The 13770-nt window shown below is 35.2% G+C and overlaps 2 protein-coding genes across 2 annotated transcripts; one reads left to right on the forward strand and one right to left on the reverse strand.

The window, feature by feature from the left end:
- Positions 1-2011: 2011 nt before the first annotated feature.
- On the reverse strand, positions 2012-4992 carry LOC128246431 (uncharacterized). The gene is made up of 4 exons (XM_052964624.1): positions 4827-4992; positions 3407-3576; positions 2771-2954; positions 2012-2540 (listed from the first exon to the last, which is right to left on the reverse strand). The coding sequence occupies exons 1-4, from the start codon at positions 4918-4920 to the stop codon at positions 2200-2202; spliced, it is 789 nt and encodes a 262-aa protein (XP_052820584.1). The 5' UTR covers positions 4921-4992; the 3' UTR covers positions 2012-2199.
- Positions 4993-10161: 5169 nt separating this feature from the next.
- Positions 10162-12724, forward strand: LOC128245797 (uncharacterized). The gene is made up of 4 exons (XM_052964024.1): positions 10162-10276; positions 11347-11516; positions 11970-12153; positions 12384-12724. Exons 1-4 carry the CDS (start codon positions 10183-10185, stop codon positions 12722-12724), a joined length of 789 nt encoding a protein of 262 aa, XP_052819984.1. The 5' UTR covers positions 10162-10182.
- The last annotated feature ends 1046 nt before the right edge of the window (positions 12725-13770 follow it).

Genomic DNA, 13770 nt, shown 5'->3' on the forward strand with positions numbered 1-13770 from the left:
AACATAGGACTCGGTAGATAAAATAGAACTCTTCTGAAGTAAATAACTTGTCATATATGTACGGTACTTGTAGAGAAGTTCCATTTACTTGCTTTATTTATACTTCATGCTACCTTTACATGTAATGAAAACTTTACGTTTGACAGGTAAAACTCCTTTGAGATAATCCTTTGTTAAAAATGAACAAGACATAAATCATCGGGTATGGAACGCGTGAATGTTTTGATAGTAAAATAAACCCTTGAAGATTATGATTTCAATACCTTATATAATTGCTTACTCATTGAAGAAGATCATATATGTATAGTTTACTTGCTTTACTAATGATGGCGTGTAAATCGAATCTACAAGGGTGCAAGATGTGGACTATCACGTTTTGTGCTCTGCAAGAGTGGGTGTACAACGTTTTGTGCTATAATTGGTGGAATACCACGTTATTTGCACAGGAAGTGATGGGATACCACATTTTGTGCTCTAATTGGTGGAATACCACATTATTTGCTCTGCAAGCGGAGGGATACCACGTTTGTGCTCTAATAGGTGGACTACCACATTCTTTGCTTTGCAAGCGGAGGGATACCACCTTCTGTGCTCTAATTGGTGGAATACCAAGTTATTAGCTCTGCAAATGGAGGAATACCACGGTTTGTGCTTTGCAAGTGGAAAGCAGCTGGTTGCTGCCTTTTTGAGGTAGAAATTAAGTCCTTTGCATATTAAATGTATTCGAACATTCCAATTATTACAAATAACATTTAAAATACAACAGTGTTAGTTGTTTACGGATGTTTATACATGTTTTATTGAACATTGTAAAAATGTAAAGAAAAAAATCAGAGTTAGCAATGGACGAGTTAAGTTTTTTAATCACTGATATGCTTCTTTATTTAAATACCTGTTACAATTTTGTTTATTCAAACTGTGTCATGATCTTAGCGCGTAAAATAAAATATTTCCGTTTCAAAAATGATGATTTGTCGTCTGCTTGTGTACTGAGACGATTGGCGGAAGGATATTGGTGGAAGTTAATGAGGTTCTCGTGCTGTGGATTATAAGAAGCTCCAAGGCGTAATTAGCCACTCGGGGTTTTTATTGGCAGCGATAATAATCATTTTGAGTCAACATTTCCCAGCCACCCCTCTCCACTGTTGTGTTTTTTTTTCTTGATAATGTATAAATTGTTTGTGTTTTTTTAATATGTAGGAGACCAGCAAATTTCAAAAACACACATAGTAATGTATATTTATGCCAGTCGCAGTTGTTTTAACGGAACTTCTCCAAATTTGTCTGTAATATGAAGAACAACAACAAACAATTTATACATTATCAAGAAAAAAAACACAACAGTGGAGAGGGGTGGCTGGGAAATGTTGACTCAAAATGATTATTATCGCTGCCAATAAAACCCCCGAGTGATTACAAATCAATACAATATCATATTCTCCATTAGATAACAGCTCTATTTCATAACCAGCTGTAATATTTGAAAATTTATTTAACGAATGCCTATTTATCTAAATTACCTGTTTTGCCTATTCAGACAGTGTTGTTTTTACTTACACAAACACCTGTCGTAAATTCTACTCAGAAATACGGTAAATTGCGAACTAAATTAATAAAATTACCATCATACCTGAGGTGCTTAGGATTAAACATGATATGAACACAATCGATTTTGTAATGAAAAAGTAACGAATTGTACAGTTAAAGCATAACAGACTTGCTTTATAAACATAACGACCTATGATGCGCTCAATGATGTGTTGGTTAATAAACGAATGCAACACAACTGGATGGCATTATGCAATAAATGTTGTTTTCTAGGGTGAGTTGGACTTTTGTTGTCCGTCTCTTATCCAATATTTGGGATTTGAGTCCTTTTGGACATCAACTTTTAGTCTAAACAAAAAATGAACTATATATGATAATAGTTTTCTTCACAATCGAGTTGAAACTGATTTGTTGCAGTAATCCCGTTTTAACGTTTATTTCCAGTTCCTTTGAAGTTCTAAGCAAATAACCATCATTTCCCGAATCGGTGGACGACCTTTTATTGCCGTACTGTGTTCATTTAAATATCTTTCAATATGTGTTTGTTCCTCTAACGACGTTCCATTGTTAGATTTAATTTATGTGGCTCCTCTACATAACAATATGTTCTCTTCCACCGTTAAAGCATCAATGTTTTCGACTATATTACTTTCAACGAACTGGTGACACTCTCCACGAATTATAGAAAGCAGAATATTTTCGCCTAATTGTGCATGTAAATTTGTCCGCCCCACTTCCTCTTCTTACTAGAAAATCATTTTTCTTTATTGTTTGAAATTTTGTGAATTCAAGTTTTCCGTCTATTGTCAATTTTCTAACCCATCCCTTGTTTGTAAATAGCGTGTACACATGGCCACTGTCGAGACATGGACATATGTATGGCAACACTATTGTGACTTTCTTGTTGACAAATTCATCCGGCTGGATAATTGTTACGTTAAGATTTGATCCATCATCCGTAAAATTTACGTCGTCAAGAAAAAGGTCCATCTCTGTAAGAACAATAAAACACATGTTGGAATATGTTTACCATTCTTATTCGTCTCAAATAACTCGACTTTAAATATCTTATAAAATGAAATATAACTGTGAACATTTCTTGAATATTGAAATGGAAAATCCGAGACAAACAATCACATTTCATTTCTCATAATTTAATTATTTAACTGAACTCAAGATCCCGATTTTATACCGATTTTACATCGTTTAATTTGTTCCATACCAAAAAACTTTTTGCAAGTTGAACGTTGTTTCTGTTCCCTATCAAAACATTCTGTGAACGGACATTCTTCTAATGGGCTTCTCTCTGTAGTTTCACTTTCTGCGATTTGATTCCCTCCCGACCTTCTTCCTGTTTTTGTCGGATTGTTACGCAATGTTTTTCTTATATGTGTCAAAAGACACTCCTGTAATGAAAATAGTTTTTTGTTTAAAACATACAGTATGAAAAAACCATTACTGTTAAACTTTATAAATAACCCCAGCAACCAAGAACTTACTATTACTAACATTTCAAACGGTTGCATACTTACATTAGACAACTAAATCACATAAACGAAGAAATAAAACAGTTCCTTTCAAGAAACATTTTTCTGCAAAACATGTGCCACTTAAACAATGGCAAACAATAGGTTTGTTGTGTATTGATGAAGCTGGGAACCCACAAACAATCTGTCTCTTAAATGTCTTAGTTATATATTTGGTTGCTCCATGTCGGCTTGTCTGTCATTTCCATTGTATTAATAATCCGTTCGATCAGTTGATCATCGGATATTTTTAAAACACAAACGGTAAAACGACTAGATAATGGAGTTGGGTATTTAAATTTTACTGCAAGCTTCCATTAAATTTCACTTACTTTAGGAGGATCAAACTCGTTGTAGGTTGTCCATGCACGGTTAATGTTGCAACATCTGTAGTGGGAAGGATGCGTCTTCGTCACAATATTGTTTTTGCAACACAGCTCCTTGGATCTGTTGATGACCTTGTTTTCACAACATTCTTCGGCCTTCAGAATGTAAGATGTATCTGAAAGCATTCAATTTTTAAACGCGATGCAATTTATATACCTGTTATCTTGTTGTTTGTGTGGGGTTATAAGTTTAATAATGCATACCATTGTGTAATCTTCCGCTTAAACGACCGATATATTCAACTTTTCTACGGATCCTTAATTCGAGGACTTGTGACGACCGACCCTAAATCTAAGTCGCTTTTATTGCCCTCTCTTTTAACATCGTTTTTTTTTTTACAAATCTTGACGACTAGAGTGAAAACAAATCGCCCATTTGTTTCGCTTTCCTTTATGTTCAAATATACGTGGAACAAATGCGATGAATACTTGTTATAGTACTTATAGTAGTTATAGCGATGAATATAGAAATATACGTAAAGTGCATTCGCGATTGGATATAAACAAAGATCCAAATTGATGATAAACATTATTTAATTTTACAGACAAAAGTCAAGCCTTCCCACCTACATGATATTTTTCTGAAGTTTTCTGTCCCTTTTTCTTTTTATGTCTACTGTACTGTAATGACCGAGACAAAAAGCCCAAAACGTACTATTACTAAGAGGATACTCAGGCTTTGTGCTATCTAAGGCGGCGATAAAATCGTGTACATGTTTTGATGAAGTCATGTAGATGCATGTATGGTGTATTTGTGGTCAGTTTACGCTTTTGTCGTTTGGACCAATAGCTTATGCCTCTAAATAGGGTTTATTTATTATTGTTTTTTTACGGAGCTTGTTCATTTTCGTTGTATATTTGTGACTGGATAGCACTTGACACAGACCCTATGTACAAGTATTACAAATGAATATATAACGTCAATAATTCTTAAATATGAATAGGGGATACTTGCTTGTTTCAGTGTAATATCGTGACATATTCCACCGAGTGAGCATCAAAATATATAGTTCACGAGTGACGTAGCCACTGACGTACTTAATGTTGGTGTTCACGAGGTTAGATATATTGCTATCTTACACTGACACAAACAATTTTTTTTTATCATAATTATGTCTAAAATTGGATTTAAAAGACATTTCATTACACAATATTTGAAAAAAACGTGGAAATGACGTCGTAGAAATTGGGTCCAAATCCGCTGTGCGCTGATGTTTGACTTTGAACTGAGAGCGGGCTCTAACATTATCAAATTGATATTTTCACTGTAGTTACATCATTGATAATTCTCTATAAACCATCAGAAAGCATAAAATAAACTTTATTAATATGAAATTGAAATAAAGCAACACTACGTTATTCTTACGTCCTTGACAACATCCCTGATCACCGTTAAGAGTAGTGTTGTTGCAGCATGTTTGGCTTGTGTAGTTATACATTTTTGTGCCACAACATTCCATCGTATTCCATTCGCTCTTTTCCAATTGATGAACAACACCGTCACAGCAGTAGATGTCATAAAATGGACTTTGCGTTGTGATAAAAGCTGCAATCAGATGGAATGCTAATCATTAAATATTGTTTTAAGAATATAGGCAGATAAAGGAAATAAAGTTCACAACAAGTACGAGTATCTTTTGGCTTAACATTTGAAAATAAAACCTTATTGATATATTTGTTTTTATTAAATTACAAAATACACAAAACCATTTATGACATACTCCAGTGATCCCTATTGGAACATTTTTGTGAATAAAACTATTCGATAATTGAAGTTGAAATACATTTATAACGCACCACTCTATGCCTAGCCCCACCCACATACTAAATTGTCATTTTCAAAAGCGGAGTAAAAGATGAAAATAAAACACCAAACTGTTCCATTTCAAACTTCATGCTTAGTTGTAGGTGGATCATCAAATTCCCCTAACTACACTTTATCCACATAAATTTCATTTTAGAACAACGTTCAAAGTTGCCTCCCCTTCCTGAGAAGTTTCATCCCTCAGATACAAAACTCTTGCCTCAGCCCTACGTTTAATAATGCTTACCACTCCCACATAATTTGATGTCTTTCTGAATAACAACGTTAGAGCCATTCTTTAGACGTATCAGCTGCATTAGATATGAATTATATACGCCATTATCGTGACAGAAGTATTGCCCTGGTCCCGGTTTTGCTATTATAAGACCTGAAATGAACAGTAAGAAGATAATTGTGTAATCCCTTCAATAACAATAAGACACTTCATTTGATTTATTTTGCCATTTGGTTGAAAACAAGAGTAACTGTGATGGTGATACAGCTATTAATAATACAACGGCAATTACAGGGACTACAAAGACGTAACACAAACTTTATGAGAGACACACAATACCACAAACGTCATATAAATATAACGCACATACATCAAAATAAGCGGTATTAATAAATATTCAGGTAATTGCATTTAACTGGAATACTAACAGGAAATTGATATTACAGCCTACCGGTGTGTGTGCAGCAAACATAACTGCTTGAGTCATATAAGGTATTTTGCCCGTTGGGTCTTGTGCATTGACGTAATCTATGTATTCCCGAATTTCTATCCACCAGTTCTGTTCCGCGGCACACCTGAACCGTACCAACCTTGCGATCGACCACGACACCATTGCAACACTCTTGCAATCTGCGTTTGTACAACCGCTCCTTATCACCACGACAGCATCCTATTAGTTGCAATTAAAATCACGTCTTAAGTAAGCCAAAATGCGTGTATATATATTTATTTAACATAACATTTTTCTAATATTGCATCGGGAGAAGTCCGAATAGTCGTTTAAGTTTAATTCCTTTATAAAAGGTATTGCAAATTATAAATTTTGATGTAGGGATTCGTGCTATATCTCTTGGAAAGAAGACTAGTCAATTATTTTGATTTTGTAATCATCTTGAGTGTAGTAGTGAAAGCGGAATAATTCTTACTGTCATCATTCTCCTTTATATGAAACTGGCCAAGACAACAGATGAAGTCTTTCGTGTATATCTCTTCCACACTGGTTCTGAGTTCCAGTCCATCGCCACAAGCAACTTTTTCAGTTTTGTTGAAAACTTTGTCTGTGAAAAAAAAATCACCATTACCATAATAATAATAATAATAAGAACAATAATAATAATTATAATAATAATAATAATAATAATAATAATAATAATAATAATAATAATAGTAATAATCCTCATCCTGATTCATTACTATCATCATTATTGATCATCATCGTCGTCGTCGTCGTCGACGTCATCATTATCATCTTCATCATCATCATCATCATCATCATCATCATCATCATCATCATCATCATCATCATCATCATCATCATCATCATCATCATCATAATCATATTCATATTCCTATTCATATTCATCATCGTGAACATCAATAAGAATATGATTAATAACAAGAAATGTTTGTCAAACATTATGCCCCCCAGAGCGCCATGTTGTCAGGATTATATGAACAATTGAATGAAATATGCATGGACCGAAATGAAAGCTGATTTGTCACTGACATATGATGCCGTTGAGGCAGTTTTATGATTATGACCATTCAAAACGTGAGGATAGAGTGTGTTATGACCATGACCTTTGACTCTATGACCTCAAAATCCATAGGAGTCAACAGCTGGTCCCAAAAAAAATCTAAATGTCAAGTTTGAGGGCCATGGGTGCAGACATTGTCAAGTTATCACACAGACAAGCTGTTTTCGTTAAAAAAAAACTAAAATCATAAGGGGTCATCTACAGGTCAGACGCAACTCCAAATCAAGTTTGAGGGCCATGGGTGCACGCATTGTCAAGTTATCACTCGAAACATTTTCGCATTCAAGGTCACTGTGAACTTGACCTTTGACCCGATTACTCCTAAAATCAATAAGGGTCATCTACTGGGCAGGCCAAACTTCCATGTCAAGTTTTATGATCATTGGTTAAGGCATTGTTGAGATATTACTGGGAGAAGATTTGTTAACTGTTTTGCGTTTAAGGTTACTATGACCTTGACCTCGGCCCGTTTTAAGATTATGACCATTAAAAGTGTGAGGATAGCGTGTGTTATGACCATGACCTTTGACTCTATGACCTCAAAATCCATAGGAGTCATCAGCTGGTCCCCAAAAACCTAAATTTCAAGTTTGAGGGCCATGGGTGCAGGCATTTTCAAGTTATCACACAGACAAGCTGTTTTCGTTTAAAAAAAAACTTAAATCATAAGGGGTCATCTACAGGTCATATGCAACTCTAAATAAAGTTTGAGGGCCATGGGCGCATGCATTGTCAAGTTGTCACTCGAAACATTTTCGCATTCAAGGTCATTGTGAACTTGACCTTTGACTCGATGACTCCTAAAATCAATAAGGGTCATCTACTGGTCAGGCCAAACCTCCATGTCAAGTTTGATGATTATTGGTCAAGGCATTGTTGATATATCACTGGAAGAAGAGTTGTTAACTGTTTTGCGTTTAAAGTTACTTTGTCCCTGACCTTGGCCCGATGACCCCTAAAGTCAATAGGGGTCATCTACTGGTCAAGCCCAACCTTCATCTCAAGTTTGATGACCATAGGTCCAAGAATTGTCGAGTTTGCTTGCAAGGTCACTGTGACCTTGACCTTTGATCCTAAAATCAAAAGGTGTCATCTACTGGTCAGGCCATACCTCTAAGTCAAGTTTGAGGGCCATGGGTGGAGGCATTGTCGATTTATCACTCGGACAACATTTTACCATTCATGGTCACTGTGACCTTGACCTTTGGCCTGATGACCCACAAAAACAATAGGTGTCATCTGCTGGTCAGGCCCAACCTCCAAGTCAAGTATGAGGACCATGGGTGCAGGCATTGTGGAGTTATCACTCGGACGACCTTCTACCATTAATGGTCACTGTGACCATGACCTTTGGCCCAATGACCCCTAAAATCAAAAGGAGCCATCTACTGGTCAGGCCAAACCTCCATGTCAGGTTTTTGGGCCATGGGTGCAGGCATTGTCGATTTAACACTCGGACAACTTTTTACCATTCAAGGTCACTGTGACCTTGACCTTTGGTCCGATGACCCCACAAAAAATAGGAGTCTTCTACTGGTCAGGCCCAAGTCAATTATGAGGACCATGGGTGCAGGCATTGTGGAGTTATCACTTGGACAAACATTTACCATTCAAGGTCACTGTGACCTTGACCTCAGGGTTGATGACCCCCATAAACAATAGAGGTCATCTACTGGTCAGGCCCAACCTCCAAGTCAAGTATGAGGGACATGGGTGCAGGTATTGTGGAATTATCACTCGGACAAACTTTTACCATTAAAGGTCACTGTGACCTTGACCTTTTGCCCGATGACCCCAAAGACAATAGGGTCCATCTACTGGTTATGCCCAATTTGTAAGGCATGAGGGCCATAGGTGTAAGCATTGTTGAGTTATCACTCGGACAAACTTTAATATTATTTTACCATTAAAGGTCACTGTGACCTTGATCTTTGACCTGATAAGTCCTAAAATCAATAGTGGTCATCAACTAGTCAGGCCCAACCTTCATGTCAAGTTGGATGGCCATACGTCTAGGAATTGTTGAGTTATCACTCGGACAAACTTTGGTTTACCGACGGACTGACCGACCGACCGACCGACCGACATGTGCAAAGCAATATACCCCTCTTCTTCGAAGGGGGAGCATAATAACAGCGTAATATAAATGAAATAACACTGCTAGGACAAAATCATGTGGTTGAGCTACGAAAATAACACTTTTTAAACCTTACCTTGAAAACATCCAAACTCGTGTCCGCCTATGAACCTTGCATGAGGAAGGCTTCCGCAGCAGATTTTTGTATTTGAATTTATTTGTGTTTGAACACAAACTTAAAAAGAAAGTTAAAAAAATATGACCATTTTAGCATGTTCGTCATAGTATCATCTTTAAATATTAAACGCAATGAAGTTAGTAAAAACAAATCGTATTGAATAATTTTCAGTCGTTTTTTGACAATTTACTGCAACATAAAATTAATATTAACAAAATATCCTCACCAGTCGCATTTACTGCCGCTCCAGTACATGTAACAAGTATCCTGAAATATAAGTCAACTCATTCACCTTATAACAAAACAAGCTGAATGCTCGCTGTTAACTGTGTTATGAAGTTAACATCTTAATGGGTTATTCAAACCACTGAAAACTGAAAATTTGTATATACATTGTGTCGGGTAGCTCGTATTGCAAAATATTTGCTCAAGGTATTTAACATTAACATAAAAACGCAGATGACTTTAGTGACAAACTGATATTTACATCAGATGATTTGTGATTCTCATGGATAACTTAAGTTCACTTCTTCTGAAAAACTATAACGTCAGAGTGCGTTATAAATGTATTTCAACTTCAATTATCGAATAATTTTATTCACAAAAATGTTCCAATAGGGATCACTGGAGTATGTCATAAATGGTTTTGTGTATTTTGTAATTTAATAAAAACAAATATATCAATAAGGTTTTATTTTCAAATGTTAAGCCAAAAGATACTCGTACTTGTTGTGAACTTTATTTCCTTTGTCTGCCTATATTCTTAAAACAATATTTAATGATTAGCATTCCATCTGATTGCAGCTTTTATCACAAAGCGAAGTCCATTTTATGACATCTACTGCTGTGACGGTGTTGTTCATCAATTAGAAAAGAGCAAATGGAATACTATGGAATGTTGTGGGACAAAGATGTATAACTACACAAGCCAAACATGCTGCAACAACACTACTCTTAACGGTGATCAGGGATGTTGTCAAGGACGTAAGAATAACGTAGTGTTGCTTTATTTCAATTTCATATTAATAAAGTTTATTTTATGCTTTCTGATGGTTTATAGAGAATTATCATTGATGTAACTACAGTGAAAATATCAATTTGATAATGTTAGAGCCCGCTCTCAGTTCAACGTCAAACATCAGCGCACAGCGGATTTGGACCCAATTTCTACGACGTCATTTCCACGTTTTTTTCAAATATTGTGTAATGAAATCAAGCAAGTATCCCCTATTCATATTTAAGAATTATTGACGTTATATATTCATTTGTAATACTTGTACATAGGGTCTGTGTCAAGTGCTATCCAGTCACAAATATACAACGAAAATGAACAAGCTCCGTAAAAAAACAATAATAAATAAACCCTATTTAGAGGCATAAGCTATTGGTCCAAACGACAAAAGCGTAAACTGACCACAAATACACCATACATGCATCTACATGACTTCATCAAAACATGTACACGATTTTATCGCCGCCTTAGATAGCACAAAGCCTGAGTATCCTCTTAGTAATAGTACGTTTTGGGCTTTTTGTCTCGGTCATTACAGTACAGTAGACATAAAAAGAAAAAGGGACAGAAAACTTCAGAAAAATATCATGTAGGTGGGAAGGCTTGACTTTTGTCTGTAAAATTAAATAATGTTTATCATCAATTTGGATCTTTGTTTATATCCAATCGCGAATGCACTTTACGTATATTTCTATATTCATCGCTATAACTACTATAAGTACTGTAACAAGTATTCATCGCATTCGTTCCACGTATATTTGAACATAAAGGAAAGCGAAACAAATGGGCGATTTGTTTTCACTCTAGTCGTCAAGATTTGTAAAAAAAAAACGATGTTAAAAGAGAGGGCAATAAAAGCGACTTAGATTTAGGGTCGGTCGTCACAAGTCCTCGAATTAAGGATCCGTAGAAAAGTTGAATATATCGGTCGTTTAAGCGGAAGATTACACAATGGTATGCATTATTAAACTTATAACCCCACGCAAACAACAAGATAACAGGTATATAAATTGCATCGCGTTTAAAAATTGAATGCTTTCAGATACATCTTACATTCTGAAGGCCGAAGAATGTTGTGAAAACAAGGTCATCAACAGATCCAAGGAGCTGTGTTGCAAAAACAATATTGTGACGAAGACGCATCCTTCCCACTACAGATGTTGCAACATTAACCGTGCATGGACAACCTACAACGAGTTTGATCCTCCTAAAGTAAGTGAAATTTAATGGAAGCTTGCAGTAAAATTTAAATACCCAACTCCTTTATCTAGTCGTTTCACCGTTTGTGTTATTAAAAATATCCGATGATCAACTGATCGAACGGATTATTAATACAATGGAAATGACAGACAAGCCGACATGGAGCAACCAAATATATAACTAAGACATTTAAGAGACAGATTGTTTGTGGGTTCCCAGCTTCATCAATACACAACAAACCTATTGTTTGCCATTGTTTAAGTGGCACATGTTTTGCAGAAAAATGTTTCTTGAAAGGAACTGTTTTATTTCTTCGTTTATGTGATTTAGTTGTCTAATGTAAGTATGCAACCGTTTGAAATGTTAGTAATAGTAAGTTCTTGGTTGCTGGGGTTATTTATAAAGTTTAACAGTAATGGTTTTTTCATACTGTATGTTTTAAACAAAAAACTATTTTCATTACAGGAGTGTCTTTTGACACATATAAGAAAAACATTGCGTAACAATCCGACAAAAACAGGAAGAAGGTCGGGAGGGAATCAAATCGCAGAAAGTGAAACTACAGAGAGAAGCCCATTAGAAGAATGTCCGTTCACAGAATGTTTTGATAGGGAACAGAAACAACGTTCAACTTGCAAAAAGTTTTTTGGTATGGAACAAATTAAACGATGTAAAATCGGTATAAAATCGGGATCTTGAGTTCAGTTAAATAATTAAATTATGAGAAATGAAATGTGATTGTTTGTCTCGGATTTTCCATTTCAATATTCAAGAAATGTTCACAGTTATATTTCATTTTATAAGATATTTAAAGTCGAGTTATTTGAGACGAATAAGAATGGTAAACATATTCCAACATGTGTTTTATTGTTCTTACAGAGATGGACCTTTTTCTTGACGACGTAAATTTTACGGATGATGGATCAAATCTTAACGTAACAATTATCCAGCCGGATGAATTTGTCAACAAGAAAGTCACAATAGTGTTGCCATACATATGTCCATGTCTCGACAGTGGCCATGTGTACACGCTATTTACAAACAAGGGATGGGTTAGAAAATTGACAATAGACGGAAAACTTGAATTCACAAAATTTCAAACAATAAAGAAAAATGATTTTCTAGTAAGAAGAGGAAGTGGGGCGGACAAATTTACATGCACAATTAGGCGAAAATATTCTGCTTTCTATAATTCGTGGAGAGCTTCACCAGTTCGTTGAAAGTAATATAGTCGAAAACATTGATGCTTTAACGGTGAAAGAGAACATATTGTTATGTAGAGGAGCCACATAAATTAAATCTAACAATGGAACGTCGTTAGAGGAACAAACACATATTGAAAGATATTTAAATGAACACAGTACGGCAATAAAAGGTCGTCCACCGATTCGAGAAATGATGGTTATTTGCTTAGAACTTCAAAGGAACTGGAAATAAACGTTAAAACGGGATTACTGCAACAAATCAGTTTCAACTCGATTGTGAAGAAAACTATTATCATATATAGTTCATTTTTTGTTTAGACTAAAAGTTGATGTCCAAAAGGACTCAAATCCCAAATATTGGATAAGAGACGGACAACAAAAGTCCAACTCACCCTAGAAAACAACATTTATTGCATAATGCCATCCAGTTGTGTTGCATTCGTTTATTAACCAACACATCATTGAGCGCATCATAGGTCGTTATGTTTATAAAGCAAGTCTGTTATGCTTTAACTGTACAATTCGTTACTTTTTCATTACAAAATCGATTGTGTTCATATCATGTTTTATCTTAAGCACCTCAGGTATGATGGTAATTTTATTAATTTAGTTCGCAATTTACCGTATTTCTGAGTAGAATTTACGACAGGTGTTTGTGTAAGTAAAAACAACACTGTCTGAATAGGCAAAACAGGTAATTTAGATAAATAGGCATTCGTTAAATAATTTTTCAAATATTACAGCTGGTTATGAAATAGAGCTGTTATCTAATGGAGAATATGATATTGTATTGATTTGTAATCTAGGATACCCCCAAAAGGATTGAAATCGAAGGCGTCCATATTGGTAGGGTTGATTTATATTCATATGGTATAGTTATTATGGAAGGTTCTGGTTAATAGTAACAAATGCACTAGAAAACAAATATCGTTGTTTATATAACTATGTTATGAAATACTGAAACACGTCTACGAAGTTAAAATTTGGCATTGTGTATTAAGAATTTTTTACATACGTAGGATTTTATCACGTTGGCTAAAAAAAATTGTCAAGAATCTTCC

Source organism: Mya arenaria, chromosome 9 (assembly GCF_026914265.1).
Source record: "Mya arenaria isolate MELC-2E11 chromosome 9, ASM2691426v1".
In the NCBI taxonomy this organism is placed as follows: Eukaryota; Metazoa; Mollusca; class Bivalvia; order Myida; family Myidae; genus Mya; species Mya arenaria.